The sequence below is a fragment of the Alosa pseudoharengus genome, unplaced genomic scaffold (genome assembly GCF_046254945.1).
Source record: "Alosa pseudoharengus isolate Yale_2024_CS ecotype anadromous, Long Island Sound unplaced genomic scaffold, YU_APseudo_1.1 YU_APseudo_1.1_scf_5, whole genome shotgun sequence".
Classification (NCBI taxonomy): domain Eukaryota; kingdom Metazoa; phylum Chordata; class Actinopteri; order Clupeiformes; family Clupeidae; genus Alosa; species Alosa pseudoharengus.
Genome location: NW_027468837.1, coordinates 23,321,476 through 23,348,467, shown reverse-complemented (window position 1 = coordinate 23,348,467; position 26,992 = coordinate 23,321,476). Strand labels below are relative to the sequence as shown.

Sequence of the window (26,992 nt, the reverse complement as noted above, 5' to 3'; positions counted from 1 at the left end):
TTTAAACTATCCAACTATTTAACTGTTGCACCTGTATCAACTGCTTTCTGCTCAACTAGACCAACTCTCTCTATCTCACCATTCTACAAGGATATAAGGCACATTACAACTTTCTATCCATCCATCTTCTTCAAACCATTCATTCATCCACCCATTAAACTATCTATCAACATGCATTACACAATCTGCCTATCAACATCCATTCAACTTTCTGTCTATCAACATCCATTACACTAAAATCAACTTGTCTCAGGCTGTCGATTTTTTTTTAACTGAAAAAGCGGTCTGCATAACTTCTTTTGTCAGAAAAAGACGCTAAGTCTGAAGGTACCCTAACTGTTCAGCCATTCCAACTGTCAGTTATCATCAACTATGCCCCCTACCTAGCAACCAACATAGCAACCATTGAAATAAAGCATCTATGTCAGTTTCCATAGCAACCAACATGATTACCCTAGCAACTGTCATAGAAACAGTTTTATTTAACCATGTCTACCTACGCAAAACCATTGTAACTATCTCTACATTATCTGTTTTAACACTATATTTTACATCATATGCTTTGCATTTTAATGCACTAGTAATTCCTCGGAATTCCATTTTCTAGTTTATTATTTAATTTGTAACTTCATTAAACATAGATAGGGTTACATGCTGACAAATCCAGTTTATAAAATGATCAGGTGACAATACGTTTCATAGCATAGGCCAATAGATTCATAATAACACATTTAATTCAATAGCCCTGGTGTCACAAGTGGCCCATGTGGCTATCTGAGAGGTTGATAAAGAGTCTACGAAAAAACACATTTAAACAAACACATTCTAGTTTACTCTAATTGACATTACACTGGTGTGTGACAGAATAGTTTAGGCCTAACCATGATTGTATTTGAATATGATTATAAGTTAAGACCATTATAGCCTGTTGGTTGAAATAGGTAGGAATCACCCCCAAACATTTCTTGGGGTGAAATGTAGAGATCTTGACAATTCAGGAGTCCGAACATCTTCGGTTTGTGGGCTAGGGTCACCATTGGCTTAGGTGTTTGGGTGTCTGGATCTTCAAACGTGGACGATTAATACACAGGGTAGCAAGATGTGCGTAGTTTGCAACGGCTCTGGGGCAAGTGTTGAAAGCGATAGCGGGCCAGGCGAGACATGTCGAGTAGGTCATCAGAACTCCGGCCTTTTAAAACAGATTCATCCTGAAAGACATCAAGTCATTCAAGTCAGCCACAATCCAGTCAGTGACATAATACAAATATTTAAAACACCACTCATATAAATGAAAAGTTTGGTTCCAAAACACTATATCTCCGTTTTTAAAAACATTAAAAGGTCCGGCTATTTAATTGTGTATTTCAGGTAATATCAATCAAATTGCAACTGTCTTGTTTTGATTGAGTAAAGATAAATCAAATAACAATACCCAATTACAGTTCTACTAAGATTACTTGGAAAATAAAATGTCAAAAAATATATTTATGAAAATTCATTCAAATAGTGGATATAGCGTTTTGGAACAAAACTCTTCATATGTAGACATATTTTTTTTCTTCTACTGCACTCCTACGCTCCGCTCCATCTTCCCATTGCAGAGCCCTCTTGAAAATGTCACAAGTACAAAGAAAGGTTGCAAATCAAAACAATACTAAGCACATGACCAACCTTTCAGAGGAAAAAAATCCTTAGATTCATGTATGAACGTGTCAGTTTAAAAAAAAAATCAAAAAAATAAAGGGTAGAGCAGGGCATTTAGAAAGGTGGCCCATCCCATGATGACAATATGCCCTTTTGATAGAAACTGGTAGAGGTAAAACTGAGTCATTTTTGGCTGTTTCTTTTGCTGGTTTGATTTATAGCCTAAATCAGCAGAGCAAATTCTAATGTTCCAACATCTACGTCTGGGTTCACCCACACTAAAATCCTTCTAAATCCGAAGACAAATAAAAGACAAAATCCCAAGACAAAAGCCTCACTATCTTAGTGGCCCATTTGATAGGACACATCAAATGGACTTGCTCTCTTAAGGGCTGGAAAATTAGAAGTGGTGCTCTCCTACCAATAGATTACCAAAGTTAAAACCTATACTTAATTATTCATGCAGTTTACGCTTTTATCCAAAGCGACTTAGTACATATGTCAATTATTACAAAGGCCACTCTCCCCAGGTCAACTCGGGGTTATGTCTCTCAAGGCACAATGGTGGCAGGCGAGCACTGAACTCATAACTTCTCTGGATACTGCATGCTGCCCAAGCTCCGGTAATTATCGGGAAATAGGTCCCGACAGGGCGAACCGGACCCCAACGCGCAGCGACAGGGCGAACTCGACCCCGACGCGCAGCGGAGGGGTCTTGTTCCACCCTGAAGGGACCTATTTCCCAATAATGACCGGTGTTCTATACATTATCCTGCTTATTACACGGCTACTTGCCAAAAAGACACAACAAACTCCCCACGATATGACTCTTTAGCCTACATAGCCTAGGCAATATCCTTTAGCCTATTTGTTACCGTTTTATCATGGCTTCTGCTGAGAAACAAATAGTTCGCAACAACACACGCTGAACTTGAATCATTGAACATTCTTTAGAACACAGCTGAACCGTCTGCTTTCACTTTTGAATGAAGTTCCAGTCCTTGTGTGGTGATATGAAAGATGTGAATTAGAAGCACAAAACCCATTTTCCTTGACAGCAGTCTGTTACACTTAGCAACGGTCTGTTATCGAGACCACCGAACGTTGGGAAGGCCCATTCAAGTGAATGGAGCATTCTGCAGCATTATGAAGAGCCTTGTAATAAGTGGGATAATAAGTCCCTTCAGGGCGAAGCTGTGCATGTGTCTGTGTCCGGTTTGCCCTGTCGGGACTTATTTTCCCGATAATGACCGGCGTTAATGACCGTGGCTATAAATTTGCCTTCCAACTAGGGCTGCGCGATATGGATTTTTTTTATCACGATATGTTTTTCCATATTGATCGATCATGATTCTTATCACGATATGTAGTTTTTGCAGATGCTGCCAGTGTGAGGGAAATCCTGAAGCTTGAAGAAATGAGATTCACTGAAACTTTATAATGAAGTTTTAAAGTTTCCAATAATGAGCACAAAATGTTTTTGTTAAGGTCTTCATGCAGACAAAGGATTCACATTGTACACTCCCACATTGTATGGTCAAGAGAGCTGCAGGGCCCACAACTGGCAAAAGAAAATTCAGAGCAGTGCTCTTTCGCTCATACAGAGCTTTATATGCTTTCAAACAAGTGCAAACTAGTAAGTGACCGGTCACTTTAACTATATTTAAAAAAAACAACTTATTTAATCAACTTAAAAAAACATGACCCTGGCACAAATACTACCTGAAAGATTAAGGTAGATCTCTAGAAACGTTTTATAAGTAGAATGAAATCTGAGCCAAAATTGCACAATATGTAAACATAAACCAGTCACAGTTATTCTACATCTTGTACACTAGTGAACATTGATCGGTGGTAGTGGCAAAGAATTTCCAGCTTACGACGGCATTAATCATAAAGCTGTGGCAGCACCATCTCAGAAAAGTATTTTCTACCAGGGAGCTCGTACCTGGGGTCTAACACTTTGATCAGTTTCCTGAAGCCATCTTTTTCCACTGTGCTCAGGGGCATCATATCTTTAGCGAGGCAATAAGTAATAGCGCTCGTTATATTTTTGCTCCGCTTTGATTGTTCTTCCTTGGCTGTGTGTGTGGTGTCGTGCCAGCTTGAGTCGTACTCTTAGTTGAAGGGGGTCACTTGCGCTTCAGCTTGGTTGGTGCTCACGGAACAGGACGCAGAAGTCAAAAAGGGAGATCCAAGGTCTAACAAGAGCCAAGGAGCAGGACCGGAGCACTCAATGCTTAAAGTGATTTTTATTCGTGCAAACTGACTAACGTTTCGACGGCCATGCGTCTTCTTCAGAGTCAAAACAAACGTTCACAGGACATTCAATCCTTTTACTAACACAACGGTTATGAAGAAATATGTATATGTAACTGACTCATGTCGAACCTACATTACCAACCTAATTTGTTTCCAATACCCCAATGTTGAGGACAAATTTAGCCCGTAGCTAACACTTGCTACAGTGCCTTTCCTTAATAGCTGGTCGATCTCACGGCTCCACTCCCTATAAAGCTTCATAAATTGTAGTCCATGGATAGCATACATTATCAAATTGTTTTTCTTTAAGGCGCATTCCATCCAACTCTCCATCCATCTTCTTCAAACCATTCACTCATCCATCCTTTAAACTATCTATAAACATCTAATAAACAATTTGCCTATCAACATCCATTAAACTTTCTGTCTATCAACAACTGTTTCAAAATAAAAGTCCTCACTACAATAATTTACTATTAAATAATTTAACTATTTAAACTATCCAACTAGTTAACTGTTGCACCTGTATCAACTGCTTTCTGCTCAACTAGACCAACTCTCTCTAGCTCACCATTCTACAAGGATATAAGGCACATTACAACTTTCTATCCATCCATCTTCTTCAAACCATTCATTCATCCACCCATTAAACTATCTATCAACATGCATTAAACAATCTGCCTATCAACATCCATTCAACTTTCTGTCTATCAACATCCATTACACTAAAATCAACTTGTCTCAGGTTTTAAGCATACAATCTGGCTCTCATCAGATTACAGATACTGTTTAACTGTTTCCTCTGCCCACAACTTGTTCAAAATAAAAGTTTTCACTACAATAATTAAAATTTTAAACTATCCACCTATTTAACTGTTCAGCCATTCCAATTGTCAGTTGTCATCAACTGTTCCAAAATAAATATCCTCACTACAATAATTCAATATTAAACAATTTAACAATTTAAACTACTCAACTATTTAAGGGTACATTCAGACTAAGCGTCTTTTTCGCAGCTGCCGGCGTCCGTTTTACATTATAATTCTATGGAGTAGACCGTGTTTTCAAAAAAGTTGTCAGCTTCTTTTAAAACGCAACCGGAACAGTCTTTTTCTGCAGCTCAGAAGTTGAGAAATATTCAACTTCTAGCGGAATAACGCCATACGTCATGCTGTCTTTTTTACAGCTGACCAATCACAAGCGGATTACCGAGACCTGTGGTTTCCCATGACAACAGGTAAAAAATGGAGAAGGTGACAGAACACCGGTCGAGCGACTCGTTTTAGTGTCTGAGCATAGGGAATTGTTTGACATGACTTCACAACTTTAACATAACATACCAAAAGCAATAGCCAACCCCAATTTTTTCTTCCGCGATATTTTGTATCCACACATAACTTTAGTCACATTGCCTATCCCAAAAAATGCTTCCGGCTGCTTTTTGGAACAAGAACGCTGTTAGATTTTTTTTTTCAAACTGAAAAAGCGATCTGCATAACTTCTTTTTGTCAGAAAAAGACGCTAAGTCTGAAGGTACCCTAACTGTTCAGCCATTCCAACTGTCAGTTATCATCAACTATGCCCCCTACCTAGCAACCAATATAGCAACCATTGAAATAAAGCATCTATGTCAGTTTCCATAGCAACCAACATGATTACCCTAGCAACTCTCATAGAAACAGTTTTATTTATCATTGGAACCATGTCTACCTAAGCAAAACCATTGTAACTATCTCTCCATTATCTGTTTTAACACTGTATATTTTACATCATATGCTTTGCATTTTCATGCACTAGTAATTTTCTAGTTTATTATTTAGATAGATAGGCTTACATGCTGACAAATCCAGTTTATAAAATGATCAGGTGACAATACGTTTCACGATTTTTATTCGTGCAAACTGACTAACGTTTCAACGCCCATGCGTCTTCTTCAGAGTCAAAACAAACGTTCACAGGACATTCAATCCTTTTACTAACACAACGGTTATGAAGAAATATGTAACTGACTCATGTTGAACCTATGTACATTACCAACCTAATTCGTTTCCAATACCACAATGTTGAGGACAAATTTAGCCCGTAGCTAACACTTACCATAATATCCAATGTAAAACGGTTAGCTTGCTAGCTACCTAACTGTGGAACTTCAGTATAACATAGCCAACTAGATGTACCGCATAGCGGTACAAAATATGACCGCCGCTCAGTCCTGTACATCCGTTCCGCGAAAATAAATCACACTTCAATGTCTCCATATTTTACTCCATCCACCACTCTTGAAACTTTTGTGTATGCTTGTTTGGCATGCCTGAGTGTGTGTGTGCGGCTGCACAGAAAGTAGCCTACTGGTGCTGAAAAGGTGAATAGATTGTAGAATAGCCAAAGAAGATGTAGCATTGTTATAAAACCTTTAAAATCTCTAAACAATCACAAGTAGGGCAGTTCATCACAGTTCATCCATTGCAACTGGATTGATGAAAGGTCACTAACACCTGTAGGCTACATTGTATTTGGGAAAAGCAAAAGGTATCAGCATAATTTTATTTATTTATTTATTTATAAATAAACAAAAACATCTCTGTCAGTTCCATGCCGTTTTCAACAGCTATCAAAAACAAAGGTCATTTTTGGATGGATGGATTTTTTGTGAATGTTTCTTCTTCTAGCCTACATAAGATTTTAGTCATCTTTAGTTCATGTAATACTTTATTGTCAATGCACAAATTAAGTAACAGTAGTCTGAAACGTTATTGTTAATGCACAAATTAAGTAACAGTAGTCTGAAACGAAATGCTGTTTTACATCTAACCAGTGGTGCAAATAACTGACATGTCCAAATGGGCCTTGATGAAATGCTTCGCTAGACTGTTCATACACATTTTAACGGGCCAAAGTTGAAGAGCTGTTGTCCGTTATTGTTCGTGCAAATATAGGCTGATTCATGTTCCCTTGCATTGTGTAACTGAGGTCCATGGCTAGTCTGGCTTTCACCAGACCAAGCTCAATCTTATCAAGAAATCAAAAAATAAATAGCGGGCAGATCAGGCTGGGTTCACCCAGCCTAGTCCATAGGCACCCGATATTGTTTAATTTTCCGATTGAGATATCCACGCTCTGGCTATTCTAAATGCAAAAATGCATCAGGGAGTTTTGACAAAACTGTAACTAACAAACTAGATCCTAATAGAAAGCTGTTAGCTTCCCTAAGCTACAGGTAGGCTTATAAGGTAGGCCTATTTACAACATAAATTGTCAATAGGCTAGGCTATGCTGGCGACACAAATAAAATCTCCTTTGGAAACCAATGGCTTACGCCTTACAGTATCAAGCGGACTTAAACTGCCATATCGTGGCGAAAAGTTGTAATAAAATTCACGCAGCTCCATGAGTCAAGGAAAGCGCGAATGAAGTAGCCACTTCTAAATGGGACCCACTACACAGTAGCTTAAGGTGTGTTGCTAAAGCAGCCATAATGAAATGAAGGTGTTTGGATACTTCACACACACGTGCTTTTTAATTTCACAGACTACAACTCCCAAGCTGGAATCAAAGCACATCGATTCCCCTCTCACACCCTGCACGCACTTAAAACAAAATGCGTCTCAGTCTCACGCATGTATAGGCAAAACTGTATCAGACCGGTGTAACGTTGGTAAATCTTCCATTGCACAGAATGATTTTTGTAGCACGTGCAACAAATGACAGTCGAAAGATACAATTATAGTGCTGCTATCAATTTGCTTGGTATAACCGCATTTATAGTTTTCTACAAATGCAATCAATCAAATTGGCCTCCATCCCTCAACCAACGCTAACGGTAACATTACCTAGGTCCTTATTGATATTATAAGATTAACGTACCTGCAGTAAAAACCAAGCATGTCCGATAAACATCCTCAGATTTATTTCGGCTTCAAGAAGAAATGGGAATTACATGTCCTATCCTTATTAGACGTTCTCTGCGGTAAACAGTCCTTGTAGGAAGCCATTGTTTTTCCAACCCACTTTTAACTTCCAACAAAATTACGTCTCACTGCAACGATGCGCCATTTAGTGGACAAACGACTACTTATCGCCAATACTGGAAATGCAGCCATGATGATGATGATGATGAATATGTATTATTTATTTTGGCTTTCTTTTAATCCTACTGAATTTGTAATTATGTATCGGCCTCTCTAATACCGATAGTATGTGGGTGGTGTAGTGTTTATGTAGATTACACAGAAGCTACAATATCGGCACAGGATATATGTTATATGAAGTTATGGTATTTCAAAAAAATCCTAGAATGAATGGGCTTCTATGGGAGTTAGCAGAGAGGTGGTCCCTCCAGCCTACAACGATTATTCTACTTCCGGGAATTCGGCTGCCCCCTTGGCAACAACTAGTAAAGTTAGAACAAAGAATGTCTAATAAGGGGAGAACCGCCACTCTCGGGAAACTTCCGGTTTCTAAACTGGTTGCAGTTCCTTTTCTGGTTCCACATGAGGGCGCTCACGAATAAGTGCAGAATGAATGGAGGCCTATGGAGCTGTACCCCTCAAATCCACTTTTCTCGGGATATAATTTTTTCCCCAGAAATTCTAATGTTGCAGTCGAAAGAGGGGGCAGAGAAAATACAAACCGCTGAGTATTATATTTTTTGAGTCACTTATTTGTTCTAAAAAGCCTTTCAAATGTGTCAATGACGTCATTCATTAGCAGAAAGCTAGTGTGTTGTGGGCAACAACGACCTAACCTGTAAGAAATCGAAAGGACGTGACTACTCGTTCATTCAACTTTTGATTTATAATCCATATCGAGCTTGCAGAAACCACAATCAAATATTCAATTTATCAACGACAACCAGGTGAAAGAGACAAATTTAGACGTCTAGCTCCATAGACCCCCATTGTTTTTGCACTTATTCGTGATCGCCCCTAGCGGAACTGCAACAGATTGCAGGTACAATGGAGTTAATAGGGAGTGATCCGGCTCTCCGTAAACGGGCTCTGGTTAGAACAACTACAACACCACACTGGATTTAGCTAGACCGGAAACTAAACAATACGCACTGACGAATAGAATGGAACGTTGTATGTGCTGTGCTGTCCTAACCTGACCCTAGCCAGATGAATTTCGCTCCGCCTAGCTCCACTCATCCATCTGGAACCGATCCATTGAAGTGTTGCTTCAGAAGGCTGGGCCTAATCAAAAATGCTTGCATATGATTGAATAAGCCACTTGTCCGTCATCTATTGACCGATCCCAAGCCCCGCCCCCTTTTACTATGTCACAATGAGGACTTCGGAGGACCTCGGTCAACCTCGGTCAATTTTGAATTTTCTAGTGTCCGTTCTGTATGACAATACGCCAGTTATGCGAATGCTATAATGCTTCTTTTGCGAGTAGCTTAAGTAACTAAATAACTAAAGAGCTCAAAAAGGTTCAAAGATAAGCCTGGGATACTTGTAGAAGTGACATCCGATATCCTGACCGTGTGAAACGTTAACACACATAGGCCTAACTTTGCATAACTTTGGATAGGCTGCTACTTTTCAGTAAAGAAATCTGAGTGTGTACGAAAATGTTCCCTTTATTTGTGTTCATAACTACACACAAAAACACACTGATGAAACGACAACATAAGCCTACGCAAAAAAATATACCTACCTTGCAGGAACTGAACTCGCACATACAATTGGAAGACGCGCAAAAGGCTACACCTTCAATCACGTATCGCCTTACACACATCAAGAACATACTTTCAGCTTTGCTACATTGCCATGTTTAACTTGGGATAGAAGACTGTTGACATAAATAGGCTAATGATCATTTTTTCAACAAACGCAATAATAGTCGCCTACTGCGATGCATTATTGATTGCTGAACGAGAGATAGACAATGTCTTCTAAAGATCGAATCATGTGCTGATTCAAAACTATGCCTTGCTATAGGCTATGCAGTCTCGAAATCGCCAATATTAGACCTAGCCTACTACATTGCCCACGTTTAAATTAATTATAGCATAATGATGAAGTCTAGTGCAAGACAAACCACGTCTGCAAACTGCAGATAGCCTATAGGTAGGACATAGATGTCATGCGTGGTATGGGTTTGAACTCGGAGTGGGTTCTTTTTTTAAATACTGTATCATGTTTATTTGAACTCTTCCTTCTAAAGCAGCCATTCAAAATAATAAGTAGACTCTCGGCCTACCGAAGAGAAGCTATCTCTCCACCTCCCAACATGAGCTGCTTTTGGCTAGTCACTCTCCCAAGTTGCGTGAACTTGGATCTGCAGCACTTGGTCCCGTCTTACTAATCCTCGAAATATGGTTATTTTGTTATGGACACGTCAACACCATATGTTCGCAAAGACCTGTTTATTGAATCAGAGTCACATCTGCAGCAAATAAGGTAAACTACCTGCTCCGAATAACGTGCTAATTGTTTATCCAGTTAACATGCATCCCATTAAGATCCACGACACCGGATTTTTTTTGTCCTCAATTTGTGGTGTTCCACCTCGTTGATGACAGCGGACATTGTGAATGTGTCCTTCTGCATACTGAAGGCCTTTCTGACCTCTGTTTTTTGAATATATCAATATTACTTGACGCCCAGAAATCCAGCATACACTGTTGCACTAGGCTAAATGGGGGTGCTGCGTCCCCATGTTGAACACGCGTTCTCGCACACTTTTTCTGCAAACTTGTCCGACTTAGCAACAGTAACTATGGGACTGACAATGGGAGGAGGGGCTTGGGATCGGTCAATTTGACCGATCCCAAGCCCCGCCCCCTTTTACTATGTCACAATGAGGACTTCGGAGGACCTCGGTCAACCTCGGTCAATTTTGAATTTTCTAGTGTCCGTTCTGTATGACAATACGCCAGTTATGCGAATGCTATAATGCTTCTTTTGTGAGTAACCTAAGTAACTAAATAACTAAAGAGCTCAAAAAGGTTCAAAGATAAGCCTGAGATACTTGTAGAAGTGACATCCGATATCCTGACCGTGTGAAACGTTAACACACATAGGCCTAACTTTGCATAACTTTGGATAGGCTGCTACTTTTCAGTAAAGAAATCTGTGTGTGTAGCCTACGAAAATGTTCCCTTTTCACAGGAACATTTCATGTTTTTGTTACACACAAAAACATAACTAAATCTGGTTTCCACTGATGAAACGACAACATAAGCCTACGCAAAAAAATATACCTACCTTGCAGGAACTGAACTCGCACATTCATACGATTGGAAGACGCGCAAAAGGCTACACCTTCAATCACGTATCGCATTACACACATCAAGAACATACTTTCAGCTTTGCTACATTGCCATGTTTAACTTGGGATAGAAGACTGTTGACAGAAATAGGCTAATGATCGATCATTTTTTCAACAAACGCAATAATAGCCTACTGCGATGCATTATGATGGCTGAACGAGAGATAGACAATGTCTTCTAAAGATCGAATCATGTGCTGATTCAAAACTATGCCTTGCTATAGGCTATGCAGTCTCGAAATCGCCAATATTAGACCTAGCCTACTACATTGCCCACGTTTAAATTAATTATAGCATAATGATGAAGTCTAGTGCAAGACAAACCACGTCTGCAAACTGCAGATAACCTATGTCATGCGTGTATGGGTTTGAACTCGGAGTGGTTTCTTTTCAATACACTTGTATCATGTTTATTTGAACTCTTCCTTCTAAAGCAGCCATTCAAAATAATAAGTAGACTCTCGGCCTACCGAAGAGAAGCTATCTCTCCACCTCCCCAACATGAGCTGCTTAACAGGCTAGTCACTCTCCCAAGTTGCGTGAACTTGGATCTGCAGCACTTGGTCCCGTCTTACTAATCCTCGAAATATGGTTAGATTTTGTTATGGACACGTCAACACCATATGTTCGCACAGACCTGTTTATTGAATCAGAGTCACATCTGCAGCAAATAAGGTAAACTACCTGCTCGGGATAACGTGCTGTTTATCCAGTTAACATGCAAGATCCACGACACCGGATTTTTTGTCCTTTGAAGTTTGTGGTGTTCCACCTCGTTGATGACAGCGGACATTGTGAATGTGTCCTTCTGCATACTGAAGGCCTTTCTGACCTCTGATTTTTGAATATATCAATATTACTTGACGCCCAGAAATCCAGCATACACTGTTGCACTAGGCTAAATGGGGGTGCTGCGTCCCCATGTTGAACACGCGTTCTCGCACACTTTCCTGCAAACTTGTCCGACTTAGCAACAGTAACTATGGGACTGACAATGGGAGGAGGGGCTTGGGATCGGTCAATTTGGGACAATAGGAAATGACATCTCACCAACAAAGCATCTGCATTTGCTGAGGAGTCTGCTGCAGAAGCCATTGAGCTGCGCAGATCCAGGCTGCTCATATGTGGGATTGTGCTGGGTGGTGTATTCGACCATCCTGACAGACAATGCTGTGAAAGCACAAACACACACACACACACACACACGCAACACACACACACACGAAGAGAGATTTTGAGAAAAGAAATAGGAGAGTCTTTCATGAGTTGTTTTTAGAGGCTGAATGTTTAACATGGACAATGGACATTGGACACAAAAGGCCCATTCTCATATGTGCACAAGACAATTTTTGGTCAGCTTCCTTCTTATATGTGTAAAACAAGAAAAAAAAAATATTTTTCTGATATAGTTGATAAAACTGCAACAATCCACATGTGCTCTTCAGCACTATTAACTCTATTCTCTATTCAGTCTAGAGGCCTTGATACTTTTGAGAAATTATAACATTTCTTTGTTGACAAGCTTCTATTTCAGCCCCCTCCTATGACTATCATCTGCCCAGCTACCTTCAGTCATTTTGAAGCAGTCTCTCTCACTCTCCTAAAAGATACAATTAGTCGAATGAAGTTTCCCACCTATCCATCAGATTTTGTCCCTCCCAAGTTTTTTAAAGATTTTTGATACTAAGATACTACTGGACCTTATATCTTAAATATCATTAATAGCATCCTTATGGCAGGTGTCAGCTGCTATGCAGATGACACCCAAATTTACCTTCCCCTGAAAGACTCCTTAAAACCTCTCTTAGACTGTCTTGATGATGTCAAAGCCTGGGTGGCCTTACATTTTTTGAATTTTAATAACAACAAAACTGAAGTCCTCTTATTAGGACCCAGTGGAAATTAGACCCAGTGTATGGACTCCCTGAGGCCCTATATAAAGCCCTCTATAAAGAGCCTTGGTGTGATCATGGACGGAGATCTTACATTTGACAAACAGGTCAAGTCCGCAGTCAAAGCTAGTTTCTTCCAGTTAAGAAACGTATCTAAAAATCAAGCCTTTCCTGACCTTTGTGGACTTTGAAAAAGTAATCCATGCCTTCATAACAACCAGACTGGACTACTGTAACTCCTTATATGTTGGTCTCAGCCAGGCCTCACTTTCCCGCTTGCAACTGGTTCAAAATGCAGCAGCTTGCCTCTTAACTGGTATTCGTAAGAGAGAACGCATCTCTCCCATCTTAGCTTCCCTTCACTGGATTCCTGCTCATCACTTTAAAATGTTGCTAACAACCTTCAAATGCTTGAATGGCAAAGCCCTCAGCTATCTCTCTGACCTATTACATAAATACTCTCCTGTAAGAAATCTTAGATCTTCTGATCTATTTCTGCTGACTGTTCCCAAAACCAAATATAAATGTACAGTAGAGACTGTGCTTTTGCTGCTACTGCCCCCATACTCTGGAACAATGCCCCCCCCCCAACACATACACACACACACACACACACACACACACATTAGACTAGCCCCTTCTCAAAATATTTTCAACTCCCACCTCAAAGCCCATTTCTACTCTATAGCTTTTAAATCAGTTTTACGTTTTCTTTTCAGTTTCTTAAATCAGTTTAAGCTTTTCTGAAACTTTTAATGATTGAATCTAATGAGAACATGTTTGTATTCCATCCTACAAAGTTTGGTCAGGCTAGGAATAATACTTTTTAAAATATGAATGTCCAAACATGGGCTCCAAAATAAAGCCTTTTAAAGAGTGTAAACAATCAAGGGCAAAAAGACTATGAAAACAATACAATTTAATAAAAATATTGTACAGGTTTTAGTTATGGAACCTAAATATTGTACATGTGAGTCGGTGCTGGCCATTTTCTTGGATTTTGACACGGAATGAACCTACTAGCTACCCCACATGACATTTCAGTTGCTTGAAAATGACACAAAAATACATGCGTTGTTTTATCCTTATTATTATCATGGTCATTTGATGTGGAGACTTCAAATTGTTGGAAAACATTAATAAACTGATATATTTGAAGAGGAAATAGTGACTGATACCAAATGAAAAAAAAAAATGTTTTTTAATACCCTCAATATTAATGCACATTTTTCCGAAATCTAAAGCCTTTCGAAAGTAAGGAGACATTTAGTACAAACTTTAAATTGTTTACACGTGCTTTTTATGAGTTGGTCTTCCATCCTAGAAAATTTGAGGAGGCTAGGGAAAATATTTGTCAAGATATTAATGCCCAAACATGGCACGTGTTTTTCAAGCTGTAAAAATTAAAGAATTTCAAAGTCTGAAAAAGATATGAAGACATTTTCCACAGAAATATTTCACAGGCCTTGGTTTTAGGACCCATCGATGATATAGACAAGGTTTGAACAAAATCTGAGATGGTGCAGCAACAACCTTATCTGATTTGACACGGAATGACTCAATAGTCAAATGAAATATCCAGTGCACTGATCATGTTAAGTAAAGACAATGATAAAGTGTTTTGAGAAACATCTCGCTGCAACCCGGCCCGGGCGACTTTAACTTCCACAATGTTGCATGGCATGGTAGGCTTTTTGGTCTGCATGGATATCTGCACTGATCTACTTTCGAGATGTCTTCAACATTACATTTTGCGTGTCCTCTTGATGCAGATCAGACATCCCGACAATAATTCAGTTGCAGTGGTGGTGAAGGCAAACATTCGTCCAAGCATTTAATTGATTATTAAATTGATCTGTTTTACGCAAGGATGTGACATAGCCTATGACACGTTCAAATAAACATGTTTTTTACACATTTTACACGGCGCAGGCTACAGGCTACATATTTTCAGAAGTTTATGGCTGTATTAAAGCTTAACACTGTTGTACAAATATTTTAACCTTATAATATTTATTTTTAAGAAATTGTAAAAAATATTTTATTAACCCATTTACTCCTAAAATGCCTTCTAAAAACGCCTATAGAATCCTATGGCATTCTAGACTAAATAACCTTATTTCCTGAGGGTTTTCTGAAAACATACTAAAAATTGTCAACATCTACCAAAATTTAATATCTAAGCCTCTGTAGCACCTAGAAACATGAAATAAAAAGCATGCTGCGCTACGCAGCATTCCAGCGGGAGGGTCAATGTTGCGCTACGCAGCATCCAGCGGGAGGGTCAATGTTGCGTCAAGCAGCATCCAGCGCGAATGGGTTAATTTAGATTTTTAAACAAAGTCAGGGAGCCAACAGAGAGTGGCTAAAGGGCTGCCTATGGGCCGCGGGTTGCCGACCCCTGGCCTAGTTCTATGTCTAGTGATGCCCCTGGTACAAATCAATATGGCACCGACTTGGAAAAGAAATAACAGTTTCATAACATACAGCGGGGAAAATAAGTATTGAACACGTCAACATTATTTTCAGTAAGCATGCTTCCAATGAGGCTATTTGCATGAAATTAGTATTAATTTAGGTAATCCACCCATATAAAAAAAATCCAAACATTAATGTCCATAAGTTATGAGTAAAAAAGTGGAATGGCACAGGAAAAAAGTATTGAACACGCTAAGAAAAAGCAGTACACAAAGGCAAGGAATGGCCTTAGTTAGAGAGTAATTATCCCTCCTATCTGTGCAAATTAATATAAGCTGGGTTAGTACATATTGATGGGCTATAAAAAGATTTTTCATTACCAAGGTGTCACACAAGAAACATTTTATGATGCGTAAAAGCAAACAGCTCTCCCAAGACCTTTGCAACCTTGTTGCAAAACATATCAATGGAACTGGTTACAAAACTTCATCCAGTAAGCAGTATTGGAGCCATTATCTGCAAGTGGAGAGAACATCACCATACCTGTTAACACTTCCGTTTTTCCCGGGTTCTCCCGTTTTTCAAGGTCATCTCCCAGCACCCTCCCGTTTTATTATTTCTCCCGGAAAACTCCCGTAATTTGCATGGCCATCAAACTTCATTTTAAAATCATTGATCCATTAATGTTTTCTATTAGTCTGACATCTCCCAGGTTGGCAGATTGTGTATGAACTACACTCTACACATACACAATAACTTACTTTCAATTTCAACCGTTTTCTCATAGGCTAAAACCTGGCAACCCAAAACCCAAATAAGGAAGCGGGTGACGACTGCGCTGCCTGAAGAGGCTATCACATTGTACACGGTAAGCGTTACACTTGCCGCTAGGTTGCTCTTGGTTTATGAAGGTATATTTGGTGCAAAAGTGGCGAGCACATTTAACTGCAGATTTTGCATGCGCACACTAAAGTCATAAATGTGTAACAGTAAAGTTGAAGTTGTACATATTTTTTTTTATATCTTAACACAAAATAGGGGCTACGGGTTCACAAATCCTTGTTACAGGTACACAAATCCTATCCTGAGAGTCACAACTTTCAAGAGTCATGCACTCGACACTTTTGCTCCAATCGTTGCAGCGCAGTTGGTGCGAAACACATTTGCACATCCGTGTTTCATAATCTGAGAACAACACCTGGAATCTTCAATATTAAAAGACTATCTGTTTAAAAGAATGGGCCAAAATCACACCGGAATACTGTGACGGATTAGTTTCGCCATACGGGAAATGCCTTGAAGCTGTCATTACAAATAAAGGCTTTTCCGCAAAGTATTTAAGACATTTCAGTAGGTGTGTTCAATACTTTTTTCCTGTGTCATTCCGCTTTATTACACATAACTCTACTTATGGACTTTAATGTTTGGATTTTTTATATGGGTGGATTATCTGAGTTAATACTAATGTCTGGTGAAAATTCCATGCCTCATTGGAAGTATACTTACTGAAAAAAATGTTAACGTGTTTTTTTTCCCCCGCTGTATGTTCTGGTTAACTAATCAATTTGCCAAAGTACAGCCAGCTAATGTTGTGGGATAAGGGGAGGAAAGTTGGTCATAATTCAAGGACAGCTGAACGCCTTTATCCCGTTAACACACACCATGGCATACTGATGCATGGTGAATGTTTTTGTGCCGTTATCTGAAAAGCAAACATTTGCTCTAACCAAACAAATATTTCCATGGAACCTAAACTGTGAGGTAAACAGCTAGCACATTGGTGAAGTTCAGTATGCATTCATCCTCAGGAAAGGAAATGAGGCAACTACATTAGTAAGAGTGCAGTTTTTACTGGAGGTGACGGCACCATCACACACTTACCTTACACAGAAATGTGTCTAAATATATCTTATCTGGCCACTTACTCCTAGAAATACCAAGTTGCAGAGAAATGTTACTGGGAGGGAGCTTTTCTAAACAAACAATAATGCATTCTAGATAGATAGATTCTTTATTGATCCCCAGGGGAAATTCAAGGTCTCAGTAGCATATGATCAGTGTCCATTTGTCTAAAGGCAGTTTCATTTCTTAGAAGTATGCCACATCCAAAGACTTTTTTACTCATTCATTCCAGCAAACAATCAGCTAGCCCAACCGACACACTTTCAGAACTAATCAACTCTTGCTATGTTTGCAGGCAACACATTGAACCAGTGTGAATTTCCCCGCCTTTTTGAGTGAGGCGGGCTAAGACCATATAACATCTGTCTGACTGCTGTGATGCTATATTTCACCCTGTCAGTGTCAGTTATCAGTGGCAATGTTTAATCCCAGACATCTATTACACTAAAACTGATGATACATAGGGTAACCTTTTGAGCAATGTTGCTGCGTAATGTTTCTGGGTGTTGTTGGGTACATTCCTATTGACATTGGTCCTCTGTTTTTCGCTACTTCATCGGTAATCATCAGTAGGCAAATTTCCAATCAGAACACACGGAACAGGTTATGTGGTTGCCAAGCCAACATCACAGTAAGACTCTCCACATGTGTTCTCTGCATTTGCTAATTGCTCTCTGGAGAACCTTACAAAATATACACAGCTGAACAGGCAAGCCTGTGACTTACAGATGGCAGGCCCAGGCTGTCTGACGGATCAAAGCTACAGCGCCTGTGGGCTTTGTAGCGGTAAGCGGGCAACAGGGTGGAGCGAGGAATGCTGACCCTAAGAAGAGGATAATAGAGGATGTCATACACATAACCATCCATAATGACAAATAATACTGTCTTTATATGTCCATGATACATCAGGCTTTACTGAGTCTCTTACTCTCTTAATTTGTCTGTTAGTATATTTTAATTAACAGGTCCACCACATAGAACAAGCACACTAATAAGGTTATGGACTTTGTATCAGAAACAGAGGCCCTGAAATAACTAAATCACATGTTACACTGAGAGTCCCTGTAGAAGACCGTAGAGCCTGGTCAGGCTTTACCTGATGAAGGCTGGCTCTGATACAGTGTGAGGGTGGTTGGATTTGGGCATCTTGCACACCGGACAGCCAACCTGAGGATCTAGGGGGGTGGCAAACAGACGGTTGTTGATCCGGTAGCAGAAGGTGCCTGCAGGGGAAAAGCAGAAGCCTGAGCACTCCTGTCCTGTAGCTCATCTGCTAACGCAACCAGCTAACAACACGGAGTCCTTGGGTTTCAAACCAAGACCAATCAGTCTAGATAGATAAATAAATGGATGCCATCACAGGGCCATGGGGAAACAAACGGATGGTATTTTTTTAATATTAATAGAAAATAATTGAAAAATAAATGTTGTGACAGGTTCAAAACAATATTTGTTTTACTTAATTTACATAACTGACAAGTGTACATCTGGGGCTTTTTGAGGGAGTCTAAGTAAAATTGGCCAAAGGAGTACGGCATGAATGATATGAATAATTTTCAAGTCAGTACCAAGTACATGTCTGATATACAATGACTACAAAGCTCTAAGTTTACATCAACATCCACACCAAGCAGCATAATGAATAAGAGCTGTAAGAGCTGCAGACACTAAAAATGTATCGAGAACTGATGTAGCGGAAATAACCGTACACGTACACACACACGTACAAAGACAACTTACACTGATGACTATCTGCCTTGCTTTGGAGTTCGCCTTCATCTACTTTGAGAGGTGAGATTGCAGTCTCTGCATTTGACAGGCTGTGAAGAGATACAGAAATGACAGTTACAAGATATGAGTAAATAAAGGCAACAAATCGCCAGCTTTGGTGTCTACTAGAAATCTACGTCGTTTATGCCATAAGAACAACACTTCAGTGAATACATTTAACACAATGAAGTTTGTTTTGTTTGAGAGTTCTTCTGCTTTGAATTGATGATAGAATTGAAATTGTTTGGTTATGGATAACCAAATGAAATCAGGAAAATGCAGTGGACATCGGAAGAAAAAGAGAACTATACAGAGAACTCTTGAGTCTAACAAACATTTAACCTCCTTCAACTGCTACAACTGAAGCTTAGGGAACGAAATTAATTTTCCCACCCAATCCAAGAAAACAAAGCAGAACAATCATGTGCAACTGTAAATATTAGTCTTCATTACAAACATTTCTTAATCTGGTGGTATGAAGAAACACTAAAATGAAATAAGGTTTATAATTCATAATAATATAATTTAATAAGGTCGTATTCATTTTGTTCAGTAACTTTTCAGTACTGCACTATATGCAGATGAACAGAGGGCAGACAATATATTTGTTTAACACACACAAAAGAAAGGACTTCCTGACCCTGAAGATTGACTGTGGACACAGTCGTCTTTGTTAACTTGACGGAAGTTGCGTAGTTCACTGAAGAACTGCTCAGATCGTTCAGTCAGGGAGCTGTCCTGAGCATCCAAAAGTCCTAGAAGAAAGAGAAAATGGAAGAGAAACACAAAAAAAACAAAGTCGCACTGATGATGACGCACTTTTTTGACGTTTTTGTCTGTGAGCATTTCAGCTAAACGAGGCGAAACACCCGCTCAAGATACCTCGGGAAAAAAAGTACTTGAATGTATGACACCATTTTTGCTTTCTTTATTAGAGTATAACATCTTATTCTTCCTACCCGCAATCCAGTCATAACCCAGTAATGGCTGCACTCGATGTCTGTCGGGTGTGAGTGACCGGTCCTCTCCCAGGGGCTGAAAGGTTACTCGGCCGGCCTCCCTCTGTTGAGAAACAGAAACAGCAAATCTGCTTTATGCAGGGATGTTCGTACATGTTCAAGGCACAACACCATTACAAAAAAGAAATCAAAAGTCTTTTTTTCTTCATTCAAATACAATTCGGGAACCATCTGACCAGAGAGAACATAAGAAATCAATCAAACCTTGACATCTTTTTGTATCAGAAACAGATCAAAACTCTCAAAGTCAAGTCATAGTCAAGTTTATTTATATAGCACAATTTAAAACAACCTGTGTTTGACCAAAGTGCTCACAAAAAAAAAGATAATAGAAGACAAAATGAATAAAGACAACAGGAAAATAAAACTAAAATAATATGTACATATATATAGCCTATATAATTACATTCCACAATTCACTTAAAAACCATTAATAGCATATGTTCTTTTAACTTGGCTTTAAAAGCACCAATAGTTGGTGTAGATCTAATGTGAAAAGGCAGGTTGTTCCACAACTTGGGCCTAGCTACTGAAAAAGCACGGTCACCTTTATTTTTTAGACGACTCTGAGGTACCGAGAGCAGTAGTTTATCTGAGGACCTAAGAGTTCTGGGAGGGCAGTGAAAGTGTACAAGCTCACTTAGGTATTGGGGAGCTTGTCCATTTAAAGCTATAAAGTCTAGCATTAAAGTCTACCAGCACTAGAATTTGAAGGACAAGTATGAAATATTTCCTCACAAAACATTCCCTCTGGTTTTACATGTACTGAAAGCAATGCCATGCAACAATAGTAAAGTCATGTGGTGGACAGATAAACAAAGAATTTTAAGGCTAAAAGTAGCTCCTAACTGGCGAATTTAGGAGAAATTCCTAAAAATAATGGGCGTGTTACTCATAACTTTAGGACTCCTAATTGTTTTTTAATTAGGAGTAATTCACAAAGCATTTTAGACATAAAGTAGCACCTAAGTCTGGGACAGCTTAGAAGAAGTCAACAGGACTCCTAACTCACTAAGACCTATTCACAAAAAATCACTTTTTGTGGCATTTCGCATTGCAATGTTTTGAAATGAACATGCGGTTACAGGAGCTCTCAATCGCTAGGGAATAATTGTGCATTATAGGCCTAACCAGGGTATATGCAGGAATCATAGAGTTAAATGTACTACTTTTTACTACCGCACGGACATCCTGCTAACTAAGGGATGCAATAATGCTACAAACGACCAAAACCATTCATTGCATGTAAACTAAATGTAACATTTCATTGTTAATCATTGTTTCATCATTTCATTGTTTCTCCTCTTTGCAAATGTATGTGTCTTCATACAGATTAATTTAAAACATGTTGCAAAGATTGGCCTACTGCTTCAATCCGTAGTGTATTTCATTATGCTACTAGGCTATTTGCTTTGTCTTACTCTTTATTAATTTAGGCTGGGCTGCTGGTGGTGTTTTTGCATTGCATTTTGGAAATGGGGTAACTCCATAATGCCACTTTAATGTCACACACTTGGGTTTCTATATTTAGCTATTGCTGTTTTAGTTCTGAAACTTGTTTGAGGGTAGACCACAGCTGTATAGAAGCTGTATAAGACCTTTTATGTGAAAGTAAATTCAGTAACAATAGACCAGTATCTTAACACTTAATATATATACTGTATGTGTGTGTGTTAAATATATATATTTATACATTTTAAATATACATATTTATACATGTTCATGCACTGTAACAATATAGCATAACAATAATAATTGTGATAATTATAATCATAATGATAATTTTGTGCACCCAGATAGATTTCTAGCCCCATCCATAGACTGGGGTGGGAGAGTGGGGAGTGTGGTGGTTTGGGTTCGTGTCGGTGGGCCCTATGACCCCAAAGTCTGCCATGACCGGGCCTCAGATAAAGGAAGTTTGAGAAAGGCTGCTTTAGTTGATGTTATAAACTACTAGGCTACTAGTTTTTCATAGGCTACTATGAAAAGTTAGGTTTAACCAGCTGCTTTAGTCTACATGGACAACGTAACTTACTTTGCTAGCTGATAAGCAACCAAACTAGCTTGCAAATACTCACATAATGTTAACTATTAGCTGGCCTACCTGCTTGTGTAGTAAGATCGTTACAGTTGATTCAGAATGCTGCAGCATGCCTGGTCTTCAATCAGCCAAAAAGGACACATGTAACTCCTCTCCTAGTTACTCTCCATTGGCTCCCTATAGTAGCCAGAAATCTCTCACTTTCGCTTAGGACACTGACTGGATCTGTTCCTTGTTTTTTTAATTCAATGATCAAGACATACATCCTCAACCGCCCACTGTGGTCTTCTGAACAGGGTCTGTTGTGTCGACCAGTCATAAAAATTAGGTCAAATTCAAGACTTTTTTCCTCAGTGGTTCCATGTTGGTGGAATGAGTTGCCCAGTGCTCTCCGTTCCTGTGATAGTTTTGGGTCTTTTAAGAGGGGACATATCTGTTCACGGGGGCAGCCATGGCCTACTGGTTAGCGCTTCGGACTTGTAACCGGAGGGTTGCCGGTTCGAACCCCGACCAGTAAGAAGCGGCTGAAGTGCCCTTGAGCAAGGCACCTAACCCCTCACTGCTTCCCGAGTGCCGCTGTTGTTGCAGGCAGCTCACTGTGCTTCACCTCACTGTGTGTACACTGTGTGCTGAGTGTGTTTCACTAATTCAGGGATTGGGATAAATGCAGAGACCAAATTTCCCTCATGGGATGAAAAGAGTATAATACTTATACATGCACTTAGTTCATTAAGCACTTCTTATGTGTTATGGTTTGTATAGTATTGTTTTATTTTCATTAGGCTGTTGATTAATTTGACATTGTTGCTTATTATTGATATTCTTCATATGCTATTGTTATTGTCATTATATTATTGATTGAATGTAAATTATTGTTTATTATTACTATGTTCCCTTTTTTTCATTGTTTATTTCATTAGGCTATTGATTGAATTGACATGGTTGTTTATTATTGTAGTAAGAAATGTTGGCCTTAAAGGTGTTCACCATATATGTGTGGGCTATATTCAACCATTTACTCTTTTGGTGTGCTCTGTGAACATGTTAAAGAGGGAGATGCTGCTGTAAGCAGAAAGTGAAGGGGAGACTTATAAGACAACATCTGTGGAATGCTATGTTCAAGGTGTTTGTGCAACCACGCTGCTTGTGTGTGCCTTAGAAAAGGACGAGTAGGCCCCTAAGACCTTATTTACTGTCTTGGGGTCAATCTTGACTGGATTCCATAGATGTCGGTCGTTATGGGATACAACCGTATAGATATAGTCAACTTCTTGAGTATTATATAAGTATTATATTGTTTTGTATTTGTATGTCGCTTTGGACAAAAGCGTAACCATAACTTAATTCTAAATCTCTTAATCATTTTCCACATCAGTCCCAACCTTTGCAAAAGAGCTTATGAACGGTCCTCACTAAAGGAACTAGACATGCAGAATGATGAGGGCGAATGAGAGGTCAACAGTGCTGGTGTTGATTTGTGGCATTAGGCAACACATTCCATCATTCCTTCTTGCTTTTGTGGATGGATGAAATCAAGGGAAATGATTCCTGCGCTGTGATTGGTCAAATTTTTTTAGCTGGCTCAAAGCTTATCGGCAACCCAACTGTGCACCAGGTCAAACTTATAAAAGAGGGGGAAAGCGTACCAGCATACTTTCGATATCAAAATGCGCAGCTAGCGCAAAATGAGTACTGGTTGGCAGGTCTGAGTATAAGCTAAACAACAATCATTCTGCTCCAGATCAAATGTAATGCCTGCCCTCATATAAATCCAGACATTTTACGGCATTAAATATCAAAAATGAAATATTAGACATTGTAAGGATCCACAGGGACCCTGTCAAACCTTGAAACCTTTAGGGTTCTCTGAAATTTGACCTGAAACTATTACTATCTTTTTTTTTATTTTATTTTTTATTTGAGGTCTGTTGTTTCTTGTTTGTTAATTGCTATCTGAGAAAGCCTATCACAACTTGTGAAATAAATATGTATATAGCCTGTGTCAGTTACAAGTATGTTTTCTGAAAGCCTAAGACCAATTGTAATTTTCAAGGGCTTCTGTGAACATGAAGGACCACCTGATTTTGTCATACTGATACCAACACACTTTGCCATGTTCTTGTAGGTCTTTGTTGTTTGTTTGTGTAGCATTACAATCTTCTTTCATGTCACAAGTCACTTCATGAATGCTAGTTGATGCTGGCTGATATTTCAACATCAGCAAACATACCCTGACCATGGTCAACAGGTCATTATGTCCTAGTATTGAAACCTTTCATTTAGCTGACTCAGGTGGTCAACCAAGCCAGAAAGATCACTGGAGAAAAACAATGGCAACTTTCGGACCATAACCAAGGAGGTCCATATAATGGCCCCACCCCTATCATTCCAGCTTTTGCCATCTGGCCGGAGAGTCAAGGTCCCACTAGCCAGGAAAAATGGGTTGTGTCCTCTGCTGTGACAATTCTTTCAGGTACATAACTAAAGATCCAGCTACAGTGCAGCCCCATGCTCACAAACATACACAGACAGACACACACACACACAAACACGTACACATTTTCATGTGTATGCAGACACACTTGCGCACCCTCAGACTCGAAGGCTACATTGTTCTTCTTTGCGTTGTGGTGTTATCATAGTCTATGCAATCTATGAGGGGGAAAAAAATCACCCAACCCAAAACTTATTGCAACAAAAATTATTTTTGTTGTATTCAGTTCATGAAACCTTACCGTATCACATACCAAAAGTCTATGAAAATCCAAGTGGTGGAACATTGTCAAAATGAGAATTATTTGAGCATAGGTCAATGGCCAAAAACTTTACTTTGGGCAGTTTTACTAAACTTTCATAGTACAGGGGATATGTGAAAATTAGGTCCAATTATTTCATAAAGGTCCTGAACATTTTCAGATATAAAACCATTATCAAATATTATATAGATATTCTTTAGAATGCTTATTCTAAATCTACTACATTCTAATTAGTTTTGTCAGTATGGATAATGCATAAAGACAACCATAATTTTACCATATTTCCACCAACTGGATTTTCATTGACTTTTACTATGGTGTTTAGATGACCAATTGAAATATTAAAATGTGAAAATAAATTCTGTTGCAATTCGTTTTGGGTCAGACCTTACTTTGCCTGGACTAATAAGTATTGTCTGTAAGTGTGGTGCTGACGTGTACTGCGGTGTATAGTTTTACTAAGCCTTTTTACTGTTTGTGTGGTACAGTACCGACCTGAGCAAAATAAATTTCCCTTTGTGGACAACAAAAATTACCTAACTCAATCTAGTGGAAACTGAAAAGATTCTTTAGGTGCCCCACATTCATCTTTTCTAAAGATACTAATACTTCATTCAGAGCCTCAAGCATCAGTGATCCTGCACACACTTCCCATAGTCTCTTTTATATCATAGTGTAGTCTGGAAAAGCACAAAAGCATCTGCACAAGAACAAGCTACACAACACTTGTTTTACCCTTAACGTTACGGCATGTTTAGTCTACGACTCTGTTCGTTATAGCCTACAGACGCGCGCCCCCTAGCCTTAGTTTCCCAGAAACAGTAAATCCACCAGTAGGTCTAAATCCAGACACTCACCCTTAAACTGTCCTGCCTAAGGATGGATTTCAGAGTTATGTTCTCCCTTGACCCGGTCTGACGAATATTCCCATAGTCCCTCAAAAGTCTGGAATACACCGGCTCTTCCTCCGCTTGGTCAGGCTGTTGTTGTTGACTGTCATTTAGGAAAGGAGTAGACGTTTTGCAGGCTTCTCCTAAAAACAAACCGTCATGTCATAAATCGTGTCCAACAAGTCAAACTTATACAGCATGTTACAAAATTAGGCTAAAGACAGCTTGACAATTAACGTTACCGGATGACACCGAGTCTATAATGGATGTCCTTGAAGGTGATGGTTCTTGTGTCTGTAGCTTACTAAGCGCAACCCGGGCGTGAACTGGATGACTTGGAATGACCACGTCAGTGATAACATCTTCATTGTTCTTCTCTGCTGGAGAATTTCGCTGCTGCATCCTTTCATCAGTCCCATGAATCGTTGTGGTGTTTGGGGTCTTACGGGGACAGAGGCTCTTAAGTTTTTCTGTATGTTCTTGCAGTCGTTTCAGTAAGTTTTTGTTCTGCTCTCGTAACGCGTTTAGGCTTTCAAATGAAGACATGACCCTGCAAAGCTGTGCCAAGCTAAACCTATCGGAACTTTTGAAACCGAAGTCTACGAAATGTTGCACAAACTGCTAGCTGCTAGGCAACTTCACAGCCAAAAACGTTTGGATAGCTTAACTACCAACCTGATAACGTTCACGTTAACCTAAGTTTGCTATGGAAAAGTAGCATCTACCGTCTCTGGCTGAACATTTGAAACGAACGATAACGTTTGCTTCCTATCCGCAAAAATTACCTGCGTAGGTTTCTATAGCAACTGATACATAGGCCTAGCCCTGATAACTTAAGCATTAATTATCTTCTATAAATGACTGATTTATTAAGTACAATCGACGGTGACATTAAAAACCACTGATGTTTATTTCGAGTTATACAATTTAGCGAACTTTAATAGTAGGCTAACTGTGGTTTGCCTCCACCACTGTTCAATTCTGACTTGTTTCGATTGGTTAGAACCTATTACCCACAATGCATTTCAAAAAGCATGGTAACAGCATTTAAAGGGACCCACCCCAATTATACAGTCAATGGGACCCACCCGTTTTTTGCATTGATGTAGTCCTCTGACCACAA

At 39.3% G+C, this 26,992-nt stretch overlaps 1 protein-coding gene across 1 annotated transcript; it reads right to left on the bottom strand.

Annotated features, from left to right (window-relative positions):
• Positions 1-594: 594 nt before the first annotated feature.
• miip (migration and invasion inhibitory protein) lies at positions 595-26,835 on the bottom strand. The gene is made up of 9 exons (XM_076268455.1): positions 26,112-26,835; positions 25,837-26,012; positions 20,123-20,225; positions 19,804-19,918; positions 19,134-19,213; positions 18,490-18,616; positions 18,120-18,216; positions 12,232-12,351; positions 595-1,208 (listed from the first exon to the last, which is right to left on the bottom strand). Exons 1-9 carry the CDS (start codon positions 26,413-26,415, stop codon positions 1,080-1,082), a joined length of 1,251 nt encoding a protein of 416 aa, XP_076124570.1. The 5' UTR covers positions 26,416-26,835; the 3' UTR covers positions 595-1,079.
• Positions 26,836-26,992: the final 157 nt, after the last annotated feature.